Source organism: Anomaloglossus baeobatrachus, chromosome 9, assembly GCF_048569485.1.
Source record: "Anomaloglossus baeobatrachus isolate aAnoBae1 chromosome 9, aAnoBae1.hap1, whole genome shotgun sequence".
NCBI lineage: Eukaryota > Metazoa > Chordata > Amphibia > Anura > Aromobatidae > Anomaloglossus > Anomaloglossus baeobatrachus.
Genome location: NC_134361.1, coordinates 197,877,739 through 197,902,319, shown reverse-complemented (window position 1 = coordinate 197,902,319; position 24,581 = coordinate 197,877,739). Strand labels below are relative to the sequence as shown.

General features: G+C 53.4%; 1 protein-coding gene across 2 annotated transcripts in view; it reads right to left on the bottom strand.

The window, feature by feature from the left end:
- Positions 1-24,581, bottom strand: part of HCFC1 (host cell factor C1) — a 218,525-nt gene that overhangs the window by 65,698 nt on the left and 128,246 nt on the right. For both annotated transcript variants that reach the window (XM_075324193.1, XM_075324195.1), the window contains exons 14-17: positions 21,085-21,227; positions 20,869-21,007; positions 20,074-20,291; positions 8-1,835 (exon numbers count right to left, since the gene is read on the bottom strand). In XM_075324193.1, the coding sequence (XP_075180308.1) occupies positions 8-1,835; positions 20,074-20,291; positions 20,869-21,007; positions 21,085-21,227 (2,328 nt within the window). The remainder of the gene's footprint in view (positions 1-7; positions 1,836-20,073; positions 20,292-20,868; positions 21,008-21,084; positions 21,228-24,581) is intronic.

The following is a 24,581-nucleotide window of genomic DNA, read 5'->3' as shown; positions in this document are numbered from 1 at the left end:
TGTTTACCTTGACTGACTCCCATAGTGGAGGTGACTGTGGTGGCCGTATGAGTTGTGCCCGTCTCGTGCGTTTCACAAGGTGGATTTGAGCAGACCGGTTGTGTAGGAGCCGCAGGGGGTGGATCGGTTCCCATGGTGGACGTAGACGTGGTTGCGGTGTTGGTGGTGTTCGTTTCGTGGGTCTCGCACGGCGGATTGGAGCACACCCGTTGTTCTAAAGTGTTGGGCTGCGATTCTGACACCACCATGACGGTTCCTGTAGACGACGTCTGGTGAGTTTCACATGCCCCATCGTCAGTCGTTTGTTCGGTGCCAATCCCGGACTGTGCTGTGGTGGCAGTGTTCGTGGTACCAGTCTCATGAGTCTCACAAGGTGGGTTAGAACATACTGGTTTTGCAGTCTCATTAGCATCCGTTGATGCATCTGCGGACAAACTCATGGTCGTACTTGTGGAACTCGCTTGGTGGGTCTCGCAAGACTCGCCGGCAGTCCGCTGGGCATTTTCAGAGGCTACGGAGTTGATGTTGGATTTGGCGGTGGTTGCAGTCTGAGTAGTGCCGGTTATGAGGGTCTCACAAGGAGGATTAGAGCAGATTAACAGGGTTTCCTTAGCACTCGGCTTATCACTGTCTTTAGCAGATCCCTTGCTACCATTTTCTACCTCGATAAGGCTAGACGACCCAGAGCTGAACGCCGACTGCACGGACATGGTGGTTTTAGTAGAAATGGTTTGATGAGTCTCACATGGCGGTGTGTTAACTGTGTTCTCCGAGAGACCCGTGCCTATATTGGATCTTGCGGTGGTTGGGGTGTGAGTGGTGCCAGTTTCGTGAGTTTCCGATGGCGGATTAGTACATACCCTAACTACATTACCAGGCTCTCCTGCTGCCGCCGTTGTGGCTACGTTGGTCGTATTGGTCTTGCGGGTTTCACACGGTGTGCTGGAGCTAACTTCTAGTACCTTTGTTGATTGCCCGCTGGTAATGTTAGCCGACACAGTCATGACCGTGCGGGTCGACACCGTCTGTAAAGTCTGACAAGGCTGATTATTCGGTGGTCTCGTCAACTGATCATTCTGCTCGCTGCCAATATTAGACCTTGCGGTGGTGGGAGTCGGTGTTGTCCCATTGTCGCGAGTCTCACATGGTGGATTAGAGCACACGTTGCCAGTCGCATCTGTCTGCCCGTTGCCCATATTCGCCATCGCTGTAGTTGAAGTCTGTGTGGTTCCAGTATCGTGGGTCTCGCATGGTGGATTTGAACATATTCGTATCACGGCTCCTGGTTGCCCGTTTCCGATATTTGCCATAGCGGTGGTCGACGTTTGTGTAGTTCCAGTTTCGTGAGTTTCGCAAGGAGGGTTGGAGCAGACTCTCGTTACCGATCCGGTCTGACCGATATTTGCCATTGCTGTGGTGGCCGTTTGAGTCGTTCCGGTTTCGTGGGTTTCACACGGAGGATTCGAGCAGACCCTGACAACGCTTCCATTTGCCTGACCCAGCGCCGTGGCTACAAATGTTCCCGGTTCTTGGCCTTCACAGACGAATTGCAAGGTGCCGCCGGGTTGTTGTACAATGCTGCTGAGGTTGACGAGGGTGGTGGTGGCGGTATTTGTAGTGCCCGTGTCATGGGTTTCGCAGGGAGGATTGGAACATACAAGGGTGACTGTGCCCGGGGGCTGGTCTCCTTGACCCGAATCGGCGATCGTTACAGTTGCTGTGGGTTGATCAGTGGTTGGTGAAGCCAAAATGGAGACTGGAAGGTCGTGCACAGGTTGGGCTTCAACACCACTAGGAGTGGTGATTAAAGTTACCTGGGTTGGCTGTGAAATTGGCTGTGAGAAAAAAAAATAAAAATTAGTTCAATATTCGAGCCAGGTGGGAAAAATCAGAGGAAAAACAGCAGCCGTCTCTGTGCAGGCCGGGTTGTACCGAGACCAGCAGAAGGAAAGCCAACATCTACATGATTTGGTGTAGAAATGGTCAGTGGTATGTGGACATAACCCCCCCAAAAAGCAGCTGCTTTGCTCTCCCGTTACCTACAGTATTCTCTGCCAGTTACAAAATTAATCACAAAGCATAGAAATTAGGAGCGCAACGACAAGTTTAACATTTAAACAGAACTCCTAGAGCCTCAATAAAAAAAAAAAAATAATATAATATTAATATAATTTATAAATATATATATATATATAATGAAGGGAATTTTGTTTACTTACCGTAAATTCCTTTTCTTCTAGCTCCAATTGGGAGACCCAGACAATTGGGTGTATAGCTATGCCTCCGGAGGCCACACAAAGTATTACACTAAAAGTGTAACGCCCCTCCCCTTCAGCCTATACACCCCCCGTGCTGCTACGGGCTCATCAGTTTTGGTGCAAAAGCCAGAAGGAGGAAAAAATTATAAACTGGTTTAAAGTAAATTCAATCCGAAGGAATATCGGAGAACTGAAACCATTTAACATGAACAACATGTGTATACAAAAACAGGGGCGGGTGCTGGGTCTCCCAATTGGAGCTAGAAGAAAAGGAATTTACGGTAAGTAAACAAAATTCCCTTCTTCTTTGTCGCTCCTAATTGGGAGACCCAGACAATTGGGACGTCCAAAAGCAGTCCCTGGGTGGGTAAATAATACCTCATAATAGAGCCGTAACGGCTCCGTCCTACAGGTGGGCAACTGCCTCCTGAAGGACTCGCCTACCTAGGCTGGCATCTGCCGAAGCATAGGTATGCACTTGATAGTGTTTCGTGAAAATGTGCAGGCTTGACCAGGTAGCCGCCTGACACACCTGTTGAGCCGTAGCCTGGTGTCGCAAGGCCCAGGACGCTCCCACGGCCCTGGTAGAATGGGCCTTCAGTCCTGAGGGAACCGGAAGCCCCGAGGAACGGTAAGCTTCGAGAATTGGTTCCTTGATCCACAGAGCCAGGGTGGATTTGGAAGCTTGTGTCCCTTTACGCTGGCCAGCGACAAGGACAAAGAGTGCATCCGAGCGGCGCAGGGGCGCCGTACGAGAAATGTAGAGTCTGAGTGCTCTCACCAGATCTAACAAGTGCAAATCCTTTTCACATTGGTGAACTGGATGAGGACAAAACGAGGGTAAGGAGATGTCCTGATTGAGATGAAAAGGGGATACCACCTTAGGGAGGAATTCCGGAACCGGACGCAGAACCGCCTTGTCCTGGTGAAACACCAGGAAAGGGGCTTTGCATGATAACGCTGCCAACTCAGACACTCTCCGAAGTGAGGTGACTGCTACTAGAGATAATCCTGAAGACGCTAGGATCCAGGACTCAATGGCCACACAGTCAGGTTGAGGGCCGCAGAATTCAGATGGAAAAACGGCCCTTGAGACAGCAAATCTGGTCGGTCTGGCAGTGCCCACGGTTGGCCGACCGTGAGATGCCACAGAACCGGGTACCACGACCTCCTCGGCCAGTCTGGAGCGACGAGGATGGCGCGGCGGCAGTCGGCCCTGATCTTGCGTAACACTCTGGGCAACAGTGCCAGAGGAGGAAACACATAAGGAAGCTGAAACTGCGACCAATCCTGAACTAAGGCGTCTGCCGCCAGAGCTCTGTGATCTTGAGATCGAGCCATGAATGTTGGGACCTTGTTGTTGTGCCGTGACGCCATTAGGTCGACGTCCGGCATCCCCAAGCGGCAACAGATCTCCTGAAACACGTCCGGGTGAAGGGACCATTCCCCTGCGTCCATGTCCTGGCGACTGAGAAAGTCTGCTTCCCAGTTTTCTACGCCTGGGATGTGAACTGCGGATATGGTGGATGCTGTGGCTTCCACCCACAGCAGAATCCGCCGGACTTCCTGGAAGGCTTGCCGACTGCGTGTCCCACCTTGGTGGTTGATGTAAGCCACCGCTGTGGAGTTGTCCGACTGAATTCGGATCTGCTTGCCTTCCAGCCACTGCTGGAACGTTTTTAGGGCAAGATACACTGCCCTGATCTCCAGAACATTGATCTGAAGCGAGGACTCTTGCTGAGTCCACGTACCCTGAGCCCTGTGGTGGAGAAAAACTGCTCCCCACCCGGACAGACTCGCGTCCGTCGTGACCACCGCCCAGGATGGGGGTAGGAAGGATTTCCCCTTCGATACTGAGGTGGGAAGAAGCCACCACCGAAGGGAAGCTTTGGTTGCCTGAGAGAGGGAGACGTTCCTGTCTAGGGACGTCGGCATCCTGTCCCACTTGCGTAGGATGTCCCATTGAAGAGGACGCAGGTGAAACTGCGCGAAAGGGACTGCTTCCATTGCTTCCACCATCTTCCCCAGGAAGTGCATGAGGCGCCTCAAGGGGTGTGACCGACCTTGAAGGAGAGATTGCACCTCTGTCTGTAGTGAACGCTGTTTGTCCAGCGGAAGCTTCACTATCGCTGGAAGAGTATGAAACTCCATGCCAAGATATGTCAGCGATTGGACCGGTGTCAGATTTGACTTTGGAAAATTGATGATCCACCCGAAACTCTGGAGAGTCTCCAGAGTAACGTTGAGGCTGTGTTGGCATGCCTCTTGAGAGGGTGCCTTGACCAGCAGATCGTCTAAGTAAGGTATCACTGAGTGACCCTGAGAGTGGAGGACCGCAACTACTGTAGCCATGACCTTGGTGAAAACCCTTGGGGCTGTCGCCAGGCCGAACGGCAGTGCCGCGAACTGAAGGTGTTCGTCTCCTATGGCGAAGCGCAAGAAGCGCTGATGCTCTGGAGCAATCGGTACGTGGAGATAAGCATCCTTGATATCGATCGATGCTAGGAAATCTCCTTGGGACATTGAGGCGATGACGGAGCGGAGGGATTCCATCCGGAACCGCCTGGTCCTTACGTGTTTGTTGAGCAGTTTTAGGTCCAAAACAGGACGGAAGGACCAGTCCTTCTTTGGAACCACAAACAGGTTGGAGTAGAAACTGTGACCCTGTTGCTGAAGAGGAACCGGGACCACCACTCCTTCTGCCTTCAGAATGCCCACCGCCTGCAGAAGAGCCTTGGCTCGCTCGGGAGGCGGAGATGTTCTGAAGAATCGAGTCGGAGGACGAGAGCTGAACTCTATCCTGTAACCGTGAGACAAAATGTCTCTCACCCAACGGTCTTTTACTTGTGGCAGCCAGGTGTCGCAAAAGCGGGAGAGCCTGCCACCGACCGAGGATGCGGTGTGAGGAGGCCGTAAGTCATGAGGAAGCCGCCTTGGTAGCGGCACCTCCGGCGGTCTTTTTAGGGCGTGATTTAGACCGCCATGCGTCGGAGTTCCTCTGATCCTTCTGAGGCCTTTTGGACGAGGAGAATTGGGACCTGCCCGCACCCCGAAAGGACCGAAACCTCGACTATCCCCTCCTCTGTTGGGGTGTTTTTGGTTTGGCCTGGGGTAAGGATGTTTCCTTTCCCTTGGATTGTTTGATGATTTCATCCAATCTCTCACCAAACAAACGGTCGCCAGAAAATGGCAATCCAGTTAAGCACTTTTTTGGAAGCCGAATCTGCCTTCCATTCCCGCAGCCACAAGGCCCTGCGTATTGCTACCGAATTGGCGGCTGCAACCGCCGTACGGCTCGCAGAGTCCAGGACAGCATTAATAGCGTAAGACGCAAATGCCGACGTTTGAGAGGTTATGGACGCCACTTGCGGCGCAGACGTACGTGTGAGTGCGTCAATTTGCACCTGACCAGCTGAGATAGCTTGGAGTGCCCATACGGCTGCGAATGCTGGAGCAAAAGACGCGCCGATAGCTTCATAGATGGATTTCAACCAGAGCTCCATCTGTCTGTCAGTGGCATCCTTGAGTGAAGCTCCATCTTCCACTGCAACTATGGATCTAGCCGCCAGTCTGGAGATTGGAGGATCCACCTTGGGACACTGAGTCCAGCCCTTGACCACGTCAGGGGGGAAAGGGTAACGTGTATCCTTAAGGCGCTTGGAAGAAGGGAATTTTGTTACTTACCGTAAATTCCTTTTCTTCTAGCTCTTATTGGGAGACCCAGACGATTGGGGTATAGCTACTGCCCTCCGGAGGCCACACAAAGCACTACACTAAAAGTGCAAGGCCCCTCCCCCTCTGGCTATACCCCCCCCGTGGTATCACGGGTTCTCCAGTTTTAGTGCCAAAGCAAGAAGGAGGAAGCCAATAACTGGTTTAAACAAATTAACTCCGAATAACATCGGAGAACTGAAAAACCGTTCAACATGAACAACATGTGTACCCGCAAACAACAAAAAAACATCCCGAAGGACAACAGGGCGGGTGCTGGGTCTCCCAATAAGAGCTAGAAGAAAAGGAATTTACGGTAAGTAACAAAAATTCCCTTCTTCTTCAGCGCTCTATTGGGAGACCCAGACGATTGGGACGTCCAAAAGCTGTCCCTGGGTGGGTAAATAAATACCTCATGTTAGAGCTGCAAAACAGCCCTCCCCTACGGGGGTGTCACTGCCGCCTGCAGGACTCTTCTACCTAAGCTGGCATCCGCCGAAGCATAGGTATGCACCTGATAATGCTTGGTGAAAGTGTGCAGACTGGACCAGGTAGCTGCCTGGCACACCTGTTGAGCCGAAGCCTGGTGACGTAATGCCCAGGACGCACCCACGGCTCTGGTGGAGTGGGCTTTTAGCCCTGAAGGAACCGGAAGCCCCGCAGAACGGTAGGCCTCTAGAATTGGTTCTTTGATCCATCGAGCCAGGGTGGCTTTAGAAGCCTGCAACCCCTTGCGCGGACCAGCGACAAGGACGAAAAGTGCATCGGCACGGCGTATGGGCGCCGTGCGGGAAATGTAGATTCTGAGTGCTCTCACCAGATCTAGCAAACGTAAGGCCTTTTCATACCGGTGAACCGGATGAGGGCAAAAAGAAGGCAAGGAAATATCCTGATTAAGATGAAAAGAGGATACGACCTTAGGGAGAAACTCCGGAATAGGGCGCAGCACAACCTTGTCCTGGTGGAACACCAGGAAGGGAGCCTTAGATGACAGAGCTGCCAGCTCAGACACTCGCCGAAGCGATGTGATTGCAACAAGAAACGCCACTTTCTGCGACAGCCGAGAAAAGGAAACTTCCTTCAGAGGCTCGAAGGGCGGCTTCTGGAGAGCAACTAGTACCCTGTTCAGATCCCATGGATCTAACGGTCGCTTGTACGGGGGCACAATATGACAGACCCCCTGCAGGAATGTGCGCACCTTAGGAAGACGTGCTAGACGCTTCTGAAAAAAGACGGATAGTGCCGAAACTTGCCCTTTAAGGGAGCTGAGCGACAAGCCCTTTTCTAACCCCGATTGCAGGAAGGAAAGAAACTTGGGCAATGCAAATGGCCAGGGAGACACTCCCTGAGCAGAGCACCAGGACAAGAAAATCTTCCACGTTCTGTGGTAGATCTTAGCCGAATTCGACTTTCTAGCTTGTCTCATTGTGGCAATGACTCCCTGAGATAATCCAGCAGATGCTAGGATCCAGGACTCAATGGCCACACAGTCAGGTTCAGGGCCGCAGAATTCTGATGGAAAAACGGCCCTTGGGACAGTAAGTCTGGTCGGTCTGGCAGTGACCACGGTCGACCGATCGTGAGATGCCACAGATCCGGATACCACGACCTCCTCGGCCAGTCTGGAGCGACGAGTATGACGCGGCTGCACTCGGATCTGATCTTGCGTAGCACTCTGGGCAAGAGCGCCAGAGGCGGAAACACGTATGGGAGCTGAAACTGCGACCAATCTTGAACCAAGGCGTCTGCCGCCAGAGCTCTTTGATCGCGCGACCTCGCCATGAATGCCGGGACCTTGTTGTTGTGCCGGGATGCCATTAGGTCGACGTCCGGCACTCCCCAGCGGCGACAGATTTCCTGAAACACGTCCGGGTGAAGGGACCATTCCCCTGCGTCCATGCCCTGGCGACTGAGGAAGTCTGCTTCCCAGTTTTCTACGCCTGGGATGTGAACCGCGGATATGGTGGATGCTCTGTCCTCCACCCACATTAGAATGCGCCGGACTTCTTGGAAGGCTTGCCGACTGCGCGTCCCTCCTTGGTGGTTGATGTATGCCACCGCTGTGGAGTTGTCCGATTGGATTCGGATCTGCTTTCCTTCCAGCCACTGTTGGAAGGCCAGTAGAGCAAGATACACTGCTCTGATCTCCAGAACATTGATCTGAAGGGTGGACTCCTGCGGAGTCCACGTCCCCTGAGCCCTGTGGTGGAGAAATACTGCTCCCCACCCTGACAGACTCGCATCTGTCGTGACTACTGCCCAGGATGGGGGCAGGAAGGATCTTCCCTGAGACAATGATGTGGGAAGGAGCCACCATTGTAGAGAGTCTTTGGCCGTCTGGGAAAGCGAGACTTTCCTGTCCAGGGACGTTGACTTCCCGTCCCATTGGCGGAGAATGTCCCATTGAAGTGGGCGCAGATGAAACTGCGCAAAGGGAACTGCTTCCATGGCTGCCACCATCTTCCCTAGGAAATGCATGAGGCGCCGCAAGGGATGCAACTGGCCCTGCAGGAGAGATTGCACCCCTGTCTGTAGTGACCGCTGCTTGTCCAGCGGAAGCTTCACTATCGCTGCTAGAGTATGAAACTCCATGCCAAGATACGTTAGTGACTGGGTCGGTGATAGGATCGACTTTGGAAAGTTGATGATCCATCCGAAAGACTGTAGAGTCTCCAGCGTAGCATTCAGGCTGAGTTGGCATGCCTCCTGAGAGGGAGCTTTGACCAATAAGTCGTCTAGGTAAGGAATCACCGAGTGTCCCTGAGAGTGCAAGACTGCTACCACCGCCGCCATGACCTTGGTGAAGACCCGTGGGGCTGTCGCCAGACCAAATGGAAGAGCTACGAACTGAAAATGGTCGTCTCCTATCACAAAACGTAGAAAACGTTGATGTTCTGTAGCAATTGGCACGTGGAGATAAGCATCTTTGATGTCTATTGAGGCAAGGAAGTCTCCTCTGGACATTGAGGCAATGACAGAGCGGAGGGTTTCCATCCGGAACCTCCTGGCGTGCACATGTTTGTTGAGCCGTTTTAGGTCCAGAACAGGACGGAACGAGCCGTCCTTTTTTGGAACCACAAAGAGATTGGAGTAAAACCCTTGCCCTTGTTCCTGAGGAGGGACTGGGATAACCACTCCTTCCGCTTTTAGGGAATCCACCGCCTGCAGCAGAGCATCTGCTCGGTCTGGACGTGGGGAGGTTCTGAAGAACCGAGCTGGAGGACGAGAAATGAACTCGATTCTGTACCCGCGAGACAAAATGTCCGTCACCCACCGGTCTTTGACCTGTGACATCCAAATGCCGGAAAAGCGGGAGAGCCTGCCCCCGACCGGCGATGCGGAGGGGGGGGGCTGGAAGTCATGAGGTAGCCGCTTTGGAAGCGGTACCTCCATTTGCTTTCTTGGGGCGTGTGTGAGTCCGCCACGAATCTGCGTTTCTTTGCGTCCTCTGAGTCCCTTTGGACGAGGTAAATGGTGTCTTGCCCGAACCTCGAAAGGACTGAAACCTCTGCTGCCACTTTTTCTGCTGAGGTTTGGGTGTTCTGGGTTGTGGTAAAGAGGAGTCTTTACCCTTGGACTGCTTAATGATGTCAGCCAATGGCTCGCCAAACAGTCTCTCTCTAGACAAAGGCAAACTGGTTAAACATTTTTTGGAACCAGCATCTGCTTTCCAGTCCTTTAACCACAAGGCTCTGCGCAAAACTACCGAATTGGCGGACGCCATTGAGGTGCGACTGGTAGATTCTAGGACCGCATTGATAGCGTAAGACGCAAACGCCGACATCTGCGTGGTAAGGTGCGCCACTTGCGGCACTGCTGGATGCATGATAGCATCCACTTTTGCTAAGCCAGCTGAAATAGCCTGGAGTGCCCATACGGCTGCGAATGCCGGAGCAAACGACGCGCCTATAGCTTCATAGACAGATTTTAACCAAAGGTCCATCTGTCTGTCATTGGCATCTTTAAGTGAAGCGCCATCCTCCACTGCAACTATGGATCTAGCTGCAAGTTTGGAAATCGGGGGGTCTACCTTTGGACACTGTGTCCAGCGCTTGACCACCTCAGGGGGGAAAGGGAAACGCGTATCTTTAGATCGTTTAGAGAAACGCCTTTCTGGGTGAGCGTCGTGCTTCTGGATTGATTCTCTGAAGTCAGAGTGATCTAACAAAGCACTCAATTTACGCTTGGGATAAAGGAAACGAAACTTTTCCTGCTCCGCAGCCGCCTCTTCTGCTGAAGGGGCTGGGGGAGAAATATCCAACAGCCTATTGATGGCTGAGATAAGGTCGTCTACCATGGCATCCCCATCCGGGGTATCCAGGTTGAGAGGGGTTCCAGGAGTGGATTCCTGATCACTCTCATCAGACACATCACAGGGAGACTGATTGCGCTGAGACCCTGAGCAGTGTGAAGACGTCGAGGGTCTTTCCCAGCGAGCTCGCTTAGGGTGGCTGGGGCCATCATCTGAGTCATAATCCTCGGCCTGTGAAGCCGGGGACCCCCCTGTGGGCTGGATACATTCCAAGTAAGGGGGACCTGAGGACAGAGGCCTCGCCGTGCCCAGAGACTGAGCCCCATGCATAGATTGCAAGGTCTCAAGGATTTTTGCCATAGATACAGACATATTATCTGCAAAAACTGCAAAGTCCGTCCCTGTCACCGGGGCAGAACTTACAAGCGTCTCAGCCTGGGTCGCTACCTCTCCCGACTCCGGCTGGCGAAGCAGCACCGGGTCGGAGCATTGCACACAATGGGGGTCATCAGAGCCTGCTGGTAGATTAGCCCCACATGCAGCACACGCAGTATACACAGCCCTTTTTGCCTTGGCCGCCTTGCGTTTTGAGGATGACATGTTGCTGCTTCCACAGAGCGATCTGGGATATGCAGCCAGAAGCGCACCTCACAGTGCAAGAAATACAATATCTATATAACTGTATCCAGTACACTGATACACAGTGAGGCACTAGAGGGACCAGCACAGAAAAATCGCTTACCGCCCGCTTAAAAAGCGGGTGTGTGGTCGCCAGATAGCCCCTAGTCCAGGTCTCCCAGAGCCTTGCGTCCTTCCTCCAGCCAGGCATGCATGTAATGGCTGCCGGCGTCTCGAGAGAGGAAGGGGGGCGGGCCCTGGGCGTTCCTGGCCAAGAGCGGGAAGCCTGCTTCCCTCTGTGCCAAGTGAGAGGGCTGGAGCATGTAAATCAGGCTCCAGCCCTCGTCGCTGCTTGCGAACAGCGTCTCTCCCCTACCCTGAATGACAGGGTGGGGGCGGGAACGAAACGGAGCTGCCGGCGTCCTAGGCCCAAAAAGCCGGGGACTAAAGTTATAACCGCCGCCGCCGTAAAAGCGCGGACGGCGGATCCCCGGCGCACCACAAGTCACAGCAGCGCCGCCCGGTCCAGAGGGGGTCGGCGCTGCGTTCCCAAACACAAACAATCCCCCAGTAATCTGTAGGGACCACCAACTCCACGTTGCGGTCCCCGGCGCACTATAACACCCAGCCAGCCCGGAGTGTGTCTGTGCCTGCCGGGGACACAGAGTACCTGTAAGATGCAGGGCCCTGTCCCTGATCGTACTCCTGCTCCGAATCCATCAGGTTCTAATGGGTCTGTGGATGGAGCCCGGCATCAGAGCTGAGAGGCCGGCAGGATCCCACTTCCACAGAGCCCTACCAGGGGATGTGGAAGGAAAACAGCATGTCAGGCTCCAGCCCTGTACCAGCAATAGGTACCTCAACCTTACAACACCATCCAGGGGTGAGAAGGGAGCATGCTGGGGGCCCTATATGGGCCCTCTTTTCTTCCATCCGACATAGTCAGCAGCTACTGCTGACTAAAATCTGTGGAGCTATGCATGGAATGTCTGACCTCCTTCGCACACAAAGCTAAAAACTGGAGAACCCGTGATACCACGGGGGGGGTATAGCCAGAGGGGGAGGGGCCTTGCACTTTTAGTGTAGTGCTTTGTGTGGCCTCCGGAGGGCAGTAGCTATACCCCAATCGTCTGGGTCTCCCAATAGAGCGCTGAAGAAAAACGCTTATCTGGACAAGCTCGGTGTTTCTGGACTGCCTCTCTGAAGTCAGAGTGGTCCAGAAACATACTCCTTGTACGCTTGGGAAACCTGAAACGGAATTTCTCCTGCTGAGAAGCTGACTCCTCCACTGGAGGAGCTGAGGGAGAAATATCCAACATTTCATTGATGGACGCAATAAGATCATTCACTATGGCGTCCCCAACAGGAGTATCAAGGTTGAGAGCGGCTTCAGGATCAGAATCCTGATCAGCTACCTCCGCTTCATCATACAGAGAGTCCTCTCGCTGAGACCCTGAACATTGTGATGATGTCGAGGGGATTTCATAGCGAGCTCGCTTAGTCGGTCTGGGGCTGCGGTCCGTGTCAGAGACCTCACCCTGGGATCCATGAGACACCCCGGGAGGACATTGCTGTTCCAACTGAGGGGGACCAGGGGGCAATGATTCCACAGTGCCCATGGCTTGAGATACCGGCCTGGACTGCAAGGCTTCTAATATCTTAGCCATAGTCTCAGAAAGTCTTTCAGTAAAAACTGCAAACTCCGTCCCTGTCACTTGGACAGTGTTAACAGGTGGTTCTCCCTGGGCCACCCTTAGCAGAGGCTCCGGCTGAGAAAGTGCCACAGGGGCCGAGCATTGCACACAATGAGGGTCAGTGGAACCTGCCGGCAGTATAGCCGTACATGCTGCACAGGCAGCATAGTAAGTCTGTGCTTTGGCACCCTTGCTATTTGTGGACGACATGCTGTTGTCTCCTCTGAGCAATACAGGAGGGTATATAGACAAAAATCAACAGTGCACCATACAGTGTAAAGTATAGTCTATAATCATATAATCTATAAGTACACTTCTGCACTAGTGGGGCCAGCACCACAGGTGCTGCTTACCGCCTGCGCAAAGCGGTTGTGTGGGCACCAGAATTCCTGCCTGGGTCTCCCTGAGCTTGTCTCTCCTCTCCAGCGTTAGCAGAGCTGAGAGGAATGGCTGCCGGCGTCCTGAGGAGAGGAGGGAGCCGTGGGCGTGACCCAGAAAAGTGCGGGAACTGGTGCCCCACTGTGCAGAGTGAGGGGGGTGGAGTATGCAAAGCATGCTCCAGCCCTCAGTGCTGCCGTCCTGTACAGCGTCCCGCCCTTCCCCTGACTGGCAGGGCTGGGGGCGGGAAGAAAAAGAGACTAGGCCGCAAAAGCCGGGGACTCGAGTTATAAGCGCGGCCGCCGATATAAGCGCGGTCGGCGCGGAAGTCCCCGGCGCACTAACAGTCCCAGCCGCGCCGCAGTGATAACCATGGCAGCGGCGGTCAGCGCGGCAGTCCCCCTACACGAACACACTCAGCGACGCTGAAGTGTGTAATGGCACAAACTCAGTCAGCGCTGCTGTCCCCGGTGCACTAGCACACCCAGCAATGCTGGAGTGTTGCTGTGCGCGGTCCCCACGGGGACACAGAGTACCTCAAAGTAGCAGGGCCAAGTCCCTGAACGATACTCGGCTCCTATCCAGCAGGGTCCTCAGGAGCTGTGGATGGAGCACGGTCTCCTGTGCCTGGAGACCGAAAGGATCCCACTTCACCCAGAGCCCTAATTGAGGCATGGGGAAGGAAAGCAGCATGTGGGCTCCAGCCTCCGTACCCGCAATGGATACCTCAACCTTAACAACACCGCCGACAAGAGTGGGGTGAGAAGGGAGCATGCTGGGGGCCCTGTTATGGGCCCTCTTTTCTTCCATCCGACATAGTCAGCAGCTGCTGCTGACTAAGCTGTGGAGCTATGCGTGCATGTCTGACCTCCTTCGCACAAAGCATAAAAACTGATGAGCCCGTAGCAGCACGGGGGGTGTATAGGCTGAAGGGGAGGGGCGTTACACTTTTAGTGTAATACTTTGTGTGGCCTCCGGAGGCATAGCTATACACCCAATTGTCTGGGTCTCCCAATTAGGAGCGACAAAGAAAGAAGGGAATTTTGTTACTTACCGTAAATTCCTTTTCTTCTAGCTCTTATTGGGAGACCCAGACGATTGGGTGTATAGCTACTGCCTCCGGAGGCCACACAAAGCATTACACTAAAAAGTGTAAGGCCCCTCCCCTTCTGGCTATACACCCCCCGTGGGATCACGGGCTTACTCAGTTTTAGTGCTAAAGCAAGAAGGAGGAAAGCCAATAACTGGTTTAAACAAATTCACTCCGAATAACATCGGAGAACTGAAAACCGTTCAACATGAACAACATGTGGACCCGCAAACAAACCAAAAATCCCGAAGGACAACAGGGCGGGTGCTGGGTCTCCCAATAAGAGCTAGAAGAAAAGGAATTTACGGTAAGTAACAAAATTCCCTTCTTCTTCGGCGCTCTATTGGGAGACCCAGACGATTGGGACGTCCAAAAGCAGTCCCTGGGTGGGTAACGAAATACCTCATGTTAGAGCTGCAAGACAGCCCTCCCCTACGGGGAGGCCACTGCCGCCTGCAGGACTCTTCTACCTAGGCTGGCGTCCGCCGAAGCATAGGTATGCACCTGATAATGTTTGGTGAAAGTGTGCAGACTCGACCAGGTAGCTGCCTGGCACACCTGTTGAGCCGTAGCCTGGTGTCGCAATGCCCAGGACGCACCCACGGCTCTGGTTGAATGGGCCTTTAGCCCTGATGGAACCGGAAGCCCCGCAGAACGGTAGGCTTCAAAAATTGGTTCTTTAATCCATCGAGCCAGAGTGGCTTTAGAAGCCTGCGACCCTTTGCGCTGACCAGCGACAAGGACAAAGAGTGCATCAGAGCGGCGCAGGGGCGCCGTACGGGAAATGTAGATTCTGAGTGCTCTCACCAGATCTAACAAATGTAAATCTTGTTCATACCGGTGAACCGGATGACGACAAAAAGAAGGTAAGGAGATATCCTGATTAAGATGAAACGAGGATACCACCTTAGGGAGAAATTCCTGAACGGGGCGCAACACTACCTTGTCCTGGTGGAACACCAGGAAAGGAGCCTTGGATGACAGAGCTGCCAGCTCAGACACTCTCCGAAGAGACGTGATCGCTACCAGAAAGGCCACTTTCTGTGACAGGCGAGAAAGGGAAACCTCTTTCAGAGGCTCAAAAGGCGGCTTCTGGAGAGCAACTAGTACTCTGTTCAGATCCCATGGATCTAACGGCCGCTTGTACGGGGGCACGATATGACAGACCCCCTGCAGGAACGTGCGCACCTTAGAAAGGCGTGCCAGACGCTTTTGAAAAAACACGGATAGTGCCGAGACTTGCCCTTTAAGGGAGCCAAGCGACAAGCCCTTTTCTAACCCCGATTGCAGGAAGGAAAGAAAAGTGGGCAATGTAAATGGCCAGGGGGATACTCCTTGTGCAGAGCACCAGGATAAGAAAATCCTCCACGTTCTGTGGTAGATCTTAACAGAGGTGGACTTCCTAGCCTGTTTCATGGTGGCAACGACTCCTTGGGATAATCCTGAAGACGCTAGGATCCAGGACTCAATGGCCACACAGTCAGGTTCAGGGCCGCAGAATTCCGATGGAAAAACGGCCCTTGGGACAGTAAGTCTGGCCGGTCTGGGAGAGACCACGGTCGGCCGACCGTGAGATGCCACAGATCCGGGTACCACGATCTCCTCGGCCAATCTGGGGCGACGAGTATGGCGCGGCTGCAATCGGCTCTGATCTTGCGTAAAACTCTGGGCAAGAGTGCCAGAGGCGGGAATACATACGGGAGCCTGAACCGCGACCAATCTTGGACTAAGGCGTCTGCCGCCAGAGCTTTTTGATCGCGCGACCGCGCTATGAATGCCGTGACCTTGTTGTTGTGGCGGGACGCCATTAGGTCGACGTCCGGCACCCCCCAGCGGCGACAGATTTCCTGAAACACTTCCGGGTGAAGGGACCATTCTCCTGCGTCCATACCCTGGCGACTGAGGAAGTCCGCTTCCCAATTTTCTACGCCTGGGATGTGAACCGCGGATATGGTGGATGCTGTGTCCTCCACCCACGTGAGAATCCGCCTGACTTCCTGGAAGGCTTGCCGACTGCGCGTCCCTCCTTGGTGGTTGATGTAAGCCACCGCTGTGGAGTTGTCCGACTGGACTCGGATTTGCCGTCCTTCCAGCAACTGCTGAAAGGCTAGGAGGGCAAGATACACTGCCCTGAGTTCCAGGACATTGATCTGAAGGGAGGACTCCTGCTGAGTCCATGTCCCCTGAGCCCTGTGGTGGAGAAAAACTGCTCCCCACCCTGATAGACTCGCATCTGTCGTGACTACTGCCCAGGATGGGGGTAGGAAGGATCTTCCCTGAGACAACGAGGTGGGAAGAAGCCACCATTGCAGAGAGTCCCTGGCCGTCTGGGAAAGGGAGACTTTCCTGTCTAGTGACGATGACTTCCCGTCCCATTGGCGGAGAATGTCCCATTGAAGTGGACGCAGATGAAACTGCGCAAAGGGAACTGCCTCCATGGCTGCCACCATCTTCCCTAGGAAATGCATGAGGCGCCTTAAAGAGTGCGACTGGCCTTGAAGGAGAGACTGCACCCCTGTCTGTAGTGACCGCTGCTTGTTCAGCGGAAGCTTCACTATCGCTGATAGAGTATGAAACTCCATGCCAAGGTATGTTAGTGATTGGGTCGGTGACAGATTTGACTTGGCAAAATTGATGATCCACCCGAAAGTCTGGAGAGTATCCAGCGTAATATTCAGGCTGAGTTGGCATGCCTCGAGAGAGGGTGCCTTGACAAGTAGATCGTCCAGATAAGGGATCACCGAGTGTCCCTGAGAGTGCAAGACCGCTACCACTGCCGCCATGACCTTGGTGAAAACCCGTGGGGCTGTCGCCAGACCGAATGGCAGAGCTACGAACTGAAGATGGTCGTCTCCTATCACAAAACGTAGGAAACGTTGGTGCTCCGTAGCAATCGGCACGTGAAGATAGGCATCTTTGATGTCTATTGAGGCAAGGAAGTCTCCTCGAGACATTGAGGCAATGACGGAGCGGAGGGATTCCATCCGGAACCGCCTTGCGTTCACGTGCTTGTTGAGCAGTTTTAGGTCCAGAACAGGACGGAAGGAGCCGTCCTTTTTTGGAACCACAAACAGATGGGAGTAAAAACCTTGCCCTCGTTCCTGAGGGGGGACCGGGATCACCACTCCTTCTGCTCTCAGAGAGTCCACCGCCTGCAGTAGGGCATCTGCTCGGTCGGGGTGTGGGGAGGTTCTGAAGAACCGAGGTGGAGGCCGAGAGTTGAACTCGATTCTGTACCCGCGAGACAAAATGTCTGTTACCCATTGGTCTTTGACCTGAGACAGCCAAATGTCGCAAAAGCGGGAGAGCCTGCCACCGACCGAGGATGCGGAGGGCGGAGGCTGAAAGTCATGAGGTAGCCGCTTTGGAAGCGGTTCCTCTATTTGGTTTTCTGGGGCGTGCGTGAGGCCGCCAGGAATCTGAGTTCCTGTGTTCCTTCTGAGTCCCTTTGGAAGAGGAGAATTGGGCCTTGCCGGAACCCCGAAAGGACCGAAACCTCGACTGCCACCTTTTCTGCTGTGGCTTGCTTGGTCTGGACTGTGGTAAGGAAGAGTCCTTACCCTTGGACTGTTTAATGATTTCAGCCAATGGCTCACCAAACAGTCTGTCTCTAGATAATGGCAAGCTGGTTAAGCATTTTTTGGAACTAGCATCTGCTTTCCAGTCCTTTAACCACAAGGCTCTGCGCAAAACCACCGAGTTGGCGGACGCCATAGAGGTACGTCCTGTAGACTCAAGGACAGCATTGATAGCATAGGTTGCAAACGCAGACATTTGCGAAGTTAGGGACGCCACTTGCGGCACTGCTGGATGCATGATAGCATCCACCTGTGCTAAACCAGCTGAAATAGCTTGGAGTGCCCACACGGCCGCGAATGCTGGAGCAAACGACGCGCCAATAGCTTCATAGACAGATTTCAACCAAAGGTCCATCTGTCTGTCGTTGGCATCTTTAAGTGAAGCGCCATCCTCTACTGCGACTATGGATCTAGCCGCCAGCTTGGAAATTGGTGGATCCACCTTTGGACAGTGGGTCCAGCGTTTGGCCACGTCAGGGGGAAAAGGATAACGGGTATCCTTGGAACGTTTAGAGAAACGCTTGTCTGGATGAGCGTCGTGTTTCTGGATTGATTCTCTGAAGTCAGAGTGGTCCAAAAAAGCACTTAATTTACGCTTGGGATATAGGAAATGGAATTTCTCCTGCTGGGCAGCTGCCTCCTCTGCTGAAGGAGCTGGGGGAGAAATATCCAACAGTCTATTGATGGCCGATATAAGGTCATTAACCATGGCGTCCCCATCAGGGGCATCCAGATTGAGAGGGGTTTCAGGGTTAGAATCCTGATCCCCGTCCTCAGATTCCTCACAGAGAGACTCTCCTCGCTGAGACCCTGAGCAGTGTGATGACGTCGAGGGTCTTTCCCAGCGAGCTCGCTTAGGGTGACTGGGGCTGTCATCTGAGTCAGACATTTCAGCCTGTGATGCCTGGGACCCCCTTGAAGTACGGATTAGTTCCAACTGAGGGGGACCTGGGAGCAAGGGCATAGCAGTGTCTATGGCTTGTATAACTGGCCTGGACTGCAAGGTCTCCAGGATTTTTGTCATAGTCACAGACATCTTATCAGCAAAAACTGCAAAGTCTGTCCCTGTCACCGGGGCAGGATTCACAGGCGGCTCTGCCTGGGCTACCACCACCATAGGCTCTGGCTGACGAAGTGCCACTGGGACTGAACATTGCACACAATGGGAGTCGTTGGAGCCTGCCGGTAGATCAACCCCACATGCAGTACAAGTAATGTACACAGCCCGTGCCTTGGCACCCTTGCGTTTTGCGGATGACATGTTGCTGTCTCCTCAGAGCAATACAGGGTATCCAGCCAAGAAGCGACCTTACAGTGCAACTATATAATAATTATATATATATATATATATATATGGTACCAAGTACACTAATATATCACTGAGGCACTAGTGGGGCCAGCGCTGAAGCGCTGCTTACCGCCCGCTGAAGAGCGGGTGTGTGGTCGCCAGAAATCCCTCCAGTCTGGGTCTCCCAGAGCCTGCTGCCTTTCCCCAGCCAGACTGCATGTGTAATGGCTGCCGGCGTTCTGTGAAGGGAGGGGGGCGGGCCCTGGGCGTGCACAGACAAAGAGCGGGAAGCCTGCGTTCCCCTGTGCCTAGTGAGAGGGCTGGAGCATGTAAATAAGGCTCCAGCCCTCGGCGCTGCCTATTGAGCAGCGTCTCTCCCCTACCCTGAGTGACAGGGTGGGGGCGGGAACAAAACGGCGCTAGGCCGCAGAAACCGGGGACTATAGTTAGAAGCGCCGCCGCCGTAAAAGCGCGGTCGGCGCGAAGTCCCCGGCGCACTACAGGTCGCAGTTGCGCCGCCGCTCCAGGAGCGGTCGGCGCAGTAGTTCCCACCATGAAAACGTCACTCAGCAAAGCTGCAGTGACCTAACCCCAGCGCACAGCGCTACTGTCCCCGGCGCACTACAACACTCAGCAAGTCCTGAGTGTGTCCGTGCGTGCCAGGGACACCGAGTACCTGAAAGATGCAGGGCCATGTCCCTGACTGTACTCGTGCTCCTCATCCAGCAGGTTCTCTGGGTCTGTGGATGGAGCCCGGCCTCAGGGCTTGAAGGTCGGCAAGATCCCACTTCCACAGAGCCCTCCAGGGGATGTGGAAGGAAAACAGCATGTGGGCTCCAGCCTCTGTACCAGCAATAGGTACCTCAACCTTACAAGCACCACCACGGGTGAGAAGGGAGCATGCTGGGGGCCCTATATGGGCCCTCTTTTCTTCCATCCGATATAGTCAGCAGCTACTGCTGACTACAAACAGTGGAGCTATGCGTGGATGTATGACCTCCTTCACACACAAAGCTTGAAAACTGAGTAAGCCCGTGATCCCATGGGGGGTGTATAGCCAGAAGGGGAGGGGCCTTACACTTTTTAGTGTAATGCTTTGTGTGGCCTCCGGAGGCAGTAGCTATACACCCAATCGTCTGGGTCTCCCAATAGAGCGCCGAAGAAATATAAAATATAATATATAATATATATATTTGTGCTCCATACCTGCATAGTGATTGTTGGGGTGCTCAGCCCCGAGGCTGCAGTGAGAGAGGTTTGTGCCGCAGACATGGTGATGGCTCCAGGATTTATCACTTGACTAGAAAGGGTTGCGATGGTTCCTAAAGTATTTATTGGCGTCGCAAGGGACGCGGTGTTATGTACACCACCTCCTGACAGGCTTGACGAGACTGTTCCTGTGACTGTGCCCAAAGAGGTCATCCCTGGTTAAAGGAGAAAGCAAAGCATTAAAAAGTTATTTTGCTATGTAATTTAAGAGCAGCATGACGTAGGGGCTGAGACCCTGATTCTAGGGATGTGTCACTTACTGGGCTGTTGCTTTAATAAAATCAGTGTTTTATCAGCAGGATATTATCACTACACGACTGGGTGTCTCGTGCAAGATAGTCCTTCTGCTCTGCATATACCCCTGCCCCTATGCCTGATTGGTAGCTTTCTGCCTATACACAGAGTACATAAAGCTGCTAATCAGTGGTGTGGGCCTGGTTACAGAGGACTCAGCATTCACAGAACTGCTAGATCAGAAGCAGAGAAAACCGGGATGTAAACTTCAGAACGCAGAGCAGTAAGTGACATCATTGGAATCAGGGTCTCTGCACCTACATCATACTCCCACAGATGGCGGTAGCAGAAAGCCGATGACAGATTCCCATTAAGAAATGTGAAAACAAAAAGACATCATGACACTCCCGAAATAAAGAAAACTCGTAGCAGAATAGGCAAATAAGAATTTAGTAGTGGACACAAATTTCACCCCCTAATCCCAAATTTTTAACTCACCTGTAGTACCCTTAACAACCAGAGTTGTTACGGTAGGTTTGACGGCTGATACAGTCACAGGGGTGACTAGTCGGACGCCACCCATAGGGACAGTTCGGAGGATAGTACCGGGCTGACCAGGCGCCCCCTTCAAAACTACCTGTTAACATAAATGACATATTTAGGATATAGACTAAACACCACCACCACCTTACAGCTTACGTTGTTCATACAGACCTGGGTTAATCCCTGTGGACCGTGACCTGTTGTGAGCTTGGGAACCGCGGTTATTATTTTGGCTGGAGTTCCTGTGCCTGATGTCACCATTTTAGTGGTGAAGATGGTGATGGGCGACTTTATTCCTGCGGTGTTGGTAACCCCTGGTATAGAAAACACAGTTCTATTACATTGAAAATGAATAAGGCTTTAATAATGATCGTTTTAGTTCAGCCCTCACTATAACTTCCAACAAACGAGAAAACTACTGATAATTTTAAAACACGGGATAGAGAATAAGGGTCCGATTGCTAGGGCCACCACCAATTCGGTGGATGTTGAACCTCAACCGAAAGGAGGGCAGGTCGCTCATGTGCCATGTCGCCCTATCCAATTTCTATGGAGCACAGCGCTCGCCAGTCTCAAAAAAGAGAATTTTGTTACTTACCGTAAATTCTTTTTCTTATAGTTCCGTATTGGGAGACCCAGACATTGGGTGTTTAGCTTCTGCCTCCGGAGGACACACAAAGTACTACACTAAAAAGTGTAGCTCCTCCCTCTGAGCTTATACACCCCCTGGAGAACCAGATCTAGCCAGTTTAGTGCAAAAGCTGAAGGAGAATAGCCACCCACAAGTAAAAACAGAGCAAGAACGGAACAACCGGAGACTCTGTCCACGACAACAGCCGGTGATAACACACGGAACAAGAAACTGCCAACAGGCAACAAGGAGGGAGCTGGGTCTCCCAATACGGAACTATAAGAAAAAGAATTTACGGTAAGTAACAAAATTCTCTTTTTCTTTATCGTTCCTTTGGGAGACCCAGACATTGGGACGTCTCAAAGCTGTCCCTGGGTGGGAATAAACAGAAACTGAGAAGTAGGCAGAGCCTAACTTCACAAATGGGCGACAGCCGCCTGAAGGATGCGTCTGCCCAAGCTCGCATCTGCCGAAGCATGAGCATGCACTTGGTAGTGCTTTGAAAAGGTGTGCAGGCTAGTCCAAGTGGCAGCCTGACAGACTTGCTGAGCCGTAGCCTGGTGCCTGAAAGCCCAAGAGGCACCGACAGCTCTGGTCGAGTGTGCCTTGATCCCCGGCGGGGGAGGCAACTGAGTACTCTGGTAGGCATCCGAAATGGTAGATCTAATCCAACGGGCTAAGGTCGTCTTAGAAGCAGGGAGGCCCTTGCGCTGACCTGTGGTTAGCACAAAAAGAGAGGTGCACCGCCTAAGCGCAGCGGTGCGAGACACATAGGTCCGGAGAGCACACACCAGATCTAGAGTATGCAGCGCTTTTTCAAAGCGATGAACAGGAGCCGGACAAAAGGAAGGCAGGGTAATGTCCTGGTTAAGGTGGAAAGGAGAAACCACCTTAGGGAGAAAGTCTGGAGTCGGACGGAGAACCACCTTGTCTTGATGAAAAACCAAAAAAAGGTGACTCCGAAGAGAGCGCGGCCAAATCAGAGACTCTCCTGAGGGAAGTTATAGCCACTAGAAAGACCACTTTCTGTGAAAGACGAAACAAAGAAACCTCCCTAAGAGGCTCAAAGGGGGGTTTCTGCAAGGCCGTGAGGACCAAATTGAGGTCCCAGGGATCCAAGGGCCGCCGGTAAGGCGGAATGATGTGAGACGTGCCCTGCATGAAGGTGCGGACCTGAGCCAGCCGGGCGATACGCCGCTGGAACAACACTGACAGAGCCGAGACCTGTCCCTTGAGAGAATTGAGGGACAGTCTTAGCTGCAGACCGGACTGTAGAAAAGACAGAAGGGTCGGCAAGGAAAAAGGCCAAGGAGGATGGTCGGTAGAGCGACACCAGGACAGGAAAATGTTCCAAGTCCTGTGATAGATTTTGGCCGAGGAAGACTTACGGGTCCGAGTCATAGTGGAAATGACTTCAGGAGGAATACCAGAAGCCGTCAAGATCCAGGACTCAAGAGCCACGCCGTCAATCTGAGAGCCGCAGAATTCTGGCGGAAAAACGGACCTTGTGAGAGAAGGTCTGGACGGTCCGGAAGATGCCACGGCACCTCTACGGACAGATGGAGCAGGTCTGGGTACCAAGCTCGCCTGGGTCAGTCCGGAGCAATGAGGATGACCCGACGGCCCTCCATTCTGATCTTGCGCAGGACTCTGGGCAAGAGAGCTAGAGGGGGAAACACGTAGGACAGACGAAACTGGGACCAGTCTTGAACCAGAGCGTCTGCTGCGAAGGCCTGAGGATCGTGGGAGCGAGCCACGTAAACCGGAACCTTGTTGTTGTGACGGGATGCCATTAGGTCCACGTCCGGAGTGCCCCACTTGCGGCAGATTGACTGAAACACTGCCGGGTGCAGGGACCACTCGCCACCGTCCACGGTTTGACGGCTGAGATAATCTGCCTCCCAGTTTTCCACGCCTGGGATGTGGACTGCGGATATGGTGGACTTTGAGTCCTCCGTCCATTGAAGGATACGTTGTACCTCCAACATTGTCAGGCGGCTGCGTGTCACGCCTTGGTGATTGATGCAGGCAACCGCTGTCGCGTTGTCTGACTGGACTCGGATGTGCTTGCCCGCCAATAGGTGGTGAAAAGCTAGGAGAGCCAGGAGCACGGCTCTGGTTTCCAGCACATTGATCGAGAGGGCTGACTCGGACGGAGTCCAAGTGCCCTGTGCTCGGTGGTGGAGACATACCGCTCCCCAGCCGGATAGACTGGCATCCGTGGGGAGGACCACCCAGGACGGAGCCAGGAAGGAGCGTCCCTGAGACAGAGAGAGGGGCCAAAGCCACCACTGAAGAGAGCTCCTGGTCTGTGGCGACAGAGCCACTAACCTGTGCAAGGAGGAAGGCCGCTTGTCCCAACAGTGGAGAATGTCCAGCTGCAGAGGACGCAGATGGAACTGGGCAAAGGGAACAGCCTCCATTGACGCCACCATCTGACCCAGCACCTGCATCAGGTGCCTGATGGAATAACGGCGGGGCCTCAGCAGAGAGCGCACCGCCAGTTGGAGGGACTGCTGTTTGATCAAGGGCAACTTCACAAGTGCCGGCAGAGTCTCGAACTGCATCCCTAGGTACGTGAGCCTCTGGGTCGGAGTCAGAGTGGATTTGGGCAGATTGACCAGCCACCCGAATTGTGCTAGAGTGGCGAGAGTGAGCGAGACACTCTGCTGACAGTCTGCGCTGGATGAAGCCTTGACTAGAAGGTCGTCCAGGTAAGGAATCACTGCCAACCCCTGGAGGTGCAGAACCGCAATCACTGACGCCATGACCTTGGTGAATACCCGAGGGGCCGTGGCTAACCCGAAGGGGAGAGCCACGAATTGGAAATGATCTTCTCCTATTGCAAAACGTAGCCAACGCTGGTGAGAAACTGCAATTGGCACATGCAGATAGGCATCTCTGATGTCGATGGATGCCAGGAAATCCCCTTGGGTCATTGAGGCAATGACTGATCGCAGAGACTCCATGCGAAAGTGCCGCACCTGAACATGCTTGTTGAGAAGCTTGAGATCCAGGATGGGCCGGAAGGAACCGT